Genomic DNA, 6,079 nt, shown 5'->3' with positions numbered 1-6,079 from the left:
GCCCGTACTTCTTCAATTCTTCTGGATTGTACTTAAGAGAATGGAAAGAAAGATTCAACCCAGACAAGGAAGACTTCAGCTGGGCTCCCATCTGGATTCGAATGTATTCCCTCCCTGCAGAATATTGGAAGGAGGAGACACTAAGGGATATAGGCAACAGCCTGGGGACCTTCATCAAAGCTTCTGAGGAAACTAAAACTTGCAGATACACTTCTTACGCCTGGATCTGTGTCCAAATGCATCTTACCAAAGCTCTAGCAGACTCGGTAAGTCTTTTCCACGACGACTTTGAATGGATACAATCATTAGATTATGAGCACATTCCTTTTCGTTGTAGAAAGTGCCATGAGCATGGCCATCTCTTCAGGGACTGTCCCCTCAATCTCCAATCCAAACCCCCTGTAAATGATCTCAGCAAAGACTCAGAAGGTTTCACCAAAGTCCCTATTCGCCGCCGCCATGCAAAGAAATCCACTACCGCCCCTGACAGCTCCAAAAAGCTTGATTCCCAGAACAGATTCACGATTCTCACCCCCCACGATCCTTCAGAGAATCCTCCAGCTTCACCCCCAGCTAACCCTGCGCCTCCTTCTCCCTCCCAGATTTCCAAACTTTCTCTGCCATCCTCTGCCTCCGATCCTTCAAGCCTTCCCAACCCCCTCTCTTATGAGAAATCTGCACCAGAGATTGCCGCACAGTCTTCTTCAATGGAACTGGATGCGGCTCTAGCCCTTAGCATTCATGACAATACTCTCGTGGAAGATCAAAACACGCCTTCAAAAATGGATGAAGATCCAGAGAGTATTAACTTGGAAGGTTTAGATATACTCAAACTGGAAACGGCTTGTAAACAGAAAGAGTACAACACAATTCCTCCATGGGAAATCGAAAGGCTGGAAGGAGTTCTCAGCAAAGCTCAACACAATAAATGCCTAGGAATACAAGCAGGAAGCCCATGGGATGGAAAGAAGATCTTAAAAGAAACAAAAAAAAGAGGGCACAAAACGGACCTGCAGAGGACCATCATCTTAGGAGAATTACTAATGGAATCTGGGAGATTCCCTAAGTTGACAAAGTTCTACAAATCTCAGCCCCATTGTTCCTCATGAAGCTTATTTCCTGGAATGTAAGAGGGCTGAACAGTGCTCCCAAACACAGAATGTTAAAAAACGTGATACAGCAAGAAAAGCCCACCATAGTTTTTCTTCAAGAAACAAAAAGCAATAGTACCATCATAGAAAAGGTTCTGAGAAAGATCTGGTCAGGCTGCAGCTCAGTCACAGTGGATGCCTCAGGCGCCTCGGGAGGACTGGCGATCATTTGGAATCCACAATTACTCACTCTCCAAGACTTCCACGCATCTCATTTCTTCATCCAAGCCACCTTCCATCTCATAGGAACAAATATTCACGGTCATCTCTCAAATGTTTACTTTCCGCAACATTTAAATCAGAAACTGGCTCTTCTGGACACTCTTACAGCTCTCAATTCCAACAGACAATTTCCGCTATGGATTGGAGGTGGCGATTTCAACATCATCAGGGCTCTGGAGGAAAAAAGTGGCGGTAGATCGAAATTAGAAGGGGACAGTATTGGCTTCCGAAATTACATTCAAAACAACCATCTTATGGACATTCATACTTCAAATGGAATCTATACTTGGACCAATAAACGAAGAGGATCTCAGCATATTGCTTCAAGGTTGGATCGCTTTCTCATTTCAGATAATGCTATACACCTTGGAGGGGATTTTCACGCCTCTATCGTGCCTCAAGGAGGATCCGATCACTGGCCCATTATGTTACAATGGACGCGCCCAGGTACAAAAAGCAACAGACCTTTTCGATTTGAGGTGTTTTGGTTCTCAAATCCCAACTTCAAAGCAGTGGTTAAGGAGGCCTGGAAAACCTTCAAACCCTCTGAAGGAGCCAAAATGTTCCAGTTCCAACAGAAATTAAAAAACCTCAAACAAGTTCTCAAAAATTGGAATCGTACTCAGTTCGGCAATATATTTGAGCAACGAAAAAAGCTGGAGCAGCAAATGTGCTCTTTACAACAGAAGATTATCATGGAGGGGCGAACAGAAGACAGGGTGCAACAGGAGCAGATCCTCTGGACTGAAATTGAGACACGCAGACAGCAAGAAGAAACCTTGTGGCGGTAGAAGTCTCGTATTCGATGGCTTAAGGAGGGGGAGAAAAACATGAAGTTTTTCCACAGATCCACAATCCAAAGAAGGATGCATAACAATATCGCATTCATCAATAATAGGCAAGGGGAAATTAGAAAAGCATGAAGAAATGGAAAAGGAATTCCAAGCATACTTTCAGGAAATCCTAAGGGAACGACCAGAAAGCAGAGATCAAGCCATTCAAAAAATTACACAGCTCATCCCTAAAATCATTACGGAGGACCACAACAATAAGCTGCTTCAACCCATCTCAATGAAAGAAGTGGAAGATGCCATGGTTCAAATCAAGGATGGTAAGGCACCCGGTCCTGACGGGTTCACTGCTAACTTTTTTCATGAATTTTGGGAGCTTGTTAGCACAGAGGTTTGGGAATTAGTGGAGGAATCACGATCAATGCACTGGATTCTCCCTTCGCTAAACTCTACTTTTTTAGCGCTAATTCCCAAAGGGGATGAATCAAATACGCCCGACAAATACAGGCCTATTGCACTGTGTAACGTCATCTACAAACTCATATCCAAAGTTTTGGCCAATAGGCTCAAACCTCTCCTCCCACTTCTCATCTCGCCAGAGCAGACAGGTTATGTAGAAGGGAGACAAATAATGGACGGCATAATTCTCTCAAATGAAGTGATACACTCTCTGAAGCTTCTAAAAAAGCCAGGTATGATTCTGAAGCTTGATCTCTCAAAAGCATTTGATAAACTTAGCTGGAATTATATACATCAGATGTTATTGGCGTTTGGCTTTAATGCAACTTGGACAAGGTGGATCATGAATCTCATCTCTTCACCCAGCTTTTCGATCCTGCTCAATGGTTCTCCCTCAAAGCCCTTCCGTCCTTCCCGTGGTATCCGTCAGGGGGACCCCCTCTCCCCTTTTCTCTTTGTTTTAATGGCCGAAGGCCTCAGTCGTTTGCTTCACTCAGCTATCTCCTCTCATACCCTGAAAGGCATTTCACTTCATGGTCTTCACCCATTATCTCACCAACAGTTTGTAGATGACACCATGCTCTTCGGCCATCCTTCTTCTCAAGAAGCCTCTGCCTTCAAAGTTCTGCTCTCTCTCTTTTCTGAAGCCTCTGGCACCTCAATCAACGCCGCCAAATCCCAGCTATTCTTCTTTCACACTCCAGCCCCTACTCAAAGAAATATAGCAAGAATTTTGGGATATTCCATTGCAACGCTTCCCTCGAAATACTTGGGAGCTCCTCTCTTGGACTCAGCCATTAAACACGCCTCTTGGAGAACCCTCATAGACAAGCTGGAATCCAGGCTCTCCTCCTGGACTTTTCGCTCGCTCAATATGGCTAGCAGACTTATCCTCATCAAATCCGTTCTCCAGGCAATGCCCCTTTATCTCTTTTCCATTTTAGCTGCTCCTAAATGGGTTCTCAAAAGCATCCGCAATCTGCAGAGAAACTTTCTGTGGGGATCCTCTGGTCTCAATAGGAAATGGGCACTGGTCAATTGGAATGAGGTCTGCCAACCAAAAGCAGTCGGTGGGTTAGGACTGCGGGATCCCCTCCATAGCAACAACACAATGGGAGCCCGAATATGGTGGAATTGGCTCTCCAAACCACACACACCTTGGGCTCGTCTTTGGCAAGCAAAATATGTGCCAGGAAGTCAATGGAAGGACCTCATCAGAACTTGCCCCACAACTCCAGGCTCCCTGATCTGGAACGCTGCCAAGCTCCACAGCGCCTTCATACAAGAACACAGTTTCTGGGAAGTTCATTCGGGCACCTCAGCTAGATTTTGGGAGGATTCATGGCAACAACTCCCAAAACTAGCGTCTCTCTTTCACAAGCCAATGTGGCAAGCATATATGCATCATGCTGATCTTATCCACGTTCATCAATTCTGGCAACAGCAATCATCTCATGACTTTCAGTGCTGGAAATCAGCAAGCACTTGGCAGGCCAACTGGCAAGGGGAAACCTACACAGAGATCGAGTAGGAGCTAAATCAAAGGAAAATCAAGCACTCTGATCAACAGGACAAGCTTCGCTGGGGTCACATGCCTAAAGGTATGTTTACCACTAAGGAAGCACACCAATTACGCTACTCACCCACGCAGGCAAACAAAGATAAGCTTTGGGACCAGGTTTGGCAACCAGGAATATGGCCTAAGGTCTCCACTTTCTTATGGCTTCTAGGCAAACAACGAATTCTCACATGGGACAAGCTGCAAAAGAGAGGATTCATAGGACCTTCTAGATGTCCTAACTGCAACCTCAACGCAGAAACCGCTTTGCATTTAATGGACACTTGTCCTCTTGCCACTCAATTATGGGAGAAAATTGATCACTGCAACAGAAGATCTGGCAAACGACAGGGAGATATTGCAGATACCATCAGAAACTGGCCAAAGCAACCCTTCCAAAGCTTTCTGTTAAATTCGTTGTGGAACCTTATCCCAGGTTTCTTTTACTGGATATTATGGAAAGAGAGAAACAACAGAGTCTTCAACAACACCAGCAAACCCATCGACTCTCTATGGCTTCTCCTCAAGCAAAATCTCCAAGAAACTTTGGCAACAAGACAATGGCAACCAGCGGACCTGCCAGAACTCCCTCAGGAACGCCTCATCTTAAAGGCCTGGAACATGGAATTCACCTCTCTGGTCCAAAGCAACTCCAGTTCCCCTTCCAGCTCTGCCTCTCCACTAAATTGGTCTCCCCCTGCTCCCAATTCGTTCAAATTAAATTTTGATGGCGTGGCTAAAGGAAACCCCGGGCCAACTTGTTATAGACATTTTTGTGCCTTACAGCTCTAAGCATGAAATGTCCATAAATCAAGGGCTCCTAAGTCCCTAAAAGTGTTGTTCTAACTCCTAAAGGAACAAGGTCAACAAATTACAGCTTCTCCCAGAAGTTCTCCACCAGAAACTGCTCAGAATAAGTCAAATCAGGATCATTTCAGCTGCTCCACTAGCCAAGTGCATTGCATAGCACCTAAGTCCACTAGCTAGGTGCATTGCAATGCACCTAAATGCACTACCAAGGTGTGTTGAGCGGGAAATGACAAGTGGCAGAGTCATTCCACGAGGTGGAGAGACAATGGAAGCTTCCAGAATCTTCTCCAATGACACTTGCCTCACTGAATTCGACCAAGGATGAGTAAGAGGCTCTCAGCCTCCAAGTGGAAGCAAGAACTGACAGAGAGAAGCCACTAATCAATTCATGAGCTAACTCATCCTCCTTGCATACATCTATATATGGATCCCTCATCCCAGAGATCCAGAGGCTGGAATTTTGCACATTGTAAGGAATTGTTGTTGGTTTTGAGATACATATCAGAGAATTGGGTGATCTATGCTTTGTTGGGGTTGAAGAAGGGATTTCTTTGCTGGGAGGTTGATGCTAGGTCAGGAATCATCGGTTGTAACTCCTCCTGGATCTTCTTGTATATCAATAAAACTATTTGAGTTTCTTCTCCATGCTTGTGTTTCATTGATGCTTGTTACATTTGTATGGTTAACTTAAATCTAATCCTAAGTTATTTGTGAATATAAACCCATGTCTTTTTAAAGTTTCCTTCTTCTGTGATCTTACAGGTACTTGGTGAAGCTGGGCAAGTGAGAGAGCAAGTGGCTGGAAACTGTCAAAGAGGAGAGAGATTGGATCAAAGGACTAGCGCAAGACACAGGTTGGTTCATCCTATTCCTCTTTGTTTATAGTTCATAAAGAAGAATACAAAAGTAGTTTTCTCTGTTTGTTTCTAAGGTAGCTGTCACACCTTAGTGGGATAGAGTAGTTCTAAATAGACACTTTTCCCGATAACAAAATGGCGACTCCGCTGGGGATCGTGTCTAGTTAGTTTGTTTTTGTTTCTCTTGTTGTTTGTTTCATAAACTTAGAAGTAGCAATCGAACTGCATTTG

At 44.5% G+C, this 6,079-nt stretch overlaps 1 protein-coding gene across 1 annotated transcript; it reads left to right on the top strand.

Annotated features, from left to right (window-relative positions):
- The first annotated feature begins 1,105 nt into the window (after positions 1 to 1,105).
- Positions 1,106 to 2,164, top strand: LOC149144806 (uncharacterized). The gene has a single exon (XM_089452276.1). It carries the CDS (start codon positions 1,106 to 1,108, stop codon positions 2,162 to 2,164), a length of 1,059 nt encoding a protein of 352 aa, XP_089308402.1.
- The last annotated feature ends 3,915 nt before the right edge of the window (positions 2,165 to 6,079 follow it).

Source organism: Pinus tabuliformis, chromosome X (assembly GCF_031772625.1).
Source record: "Pinus tabuliformis cultivar Carrire ecotype Pingquan chromosome X, CPIR1, whole genome shotgun sequence".
NCBI lineage: Eukaryota > Viridiplantae > Streptophyta > Pinopsida > Pinales > Pinaceae > Pinus > Pinus tabuliformis.
The sequence above is the reverse complement of the archived record's forward strand: the minus strand, read 5'-3'. Positions and strand labels throughout refer to the sequence as shown.

What these genes read in the sequence shown, in the direction of transcription:
- LOC149144806 (XM_089452276.1), top strand. Translation starts at nt 1,106, where the DNA reads ATGAAGCTTATTTCCTGGAATGTAAGAGGGCTGAACAGTGCTCCCAAA.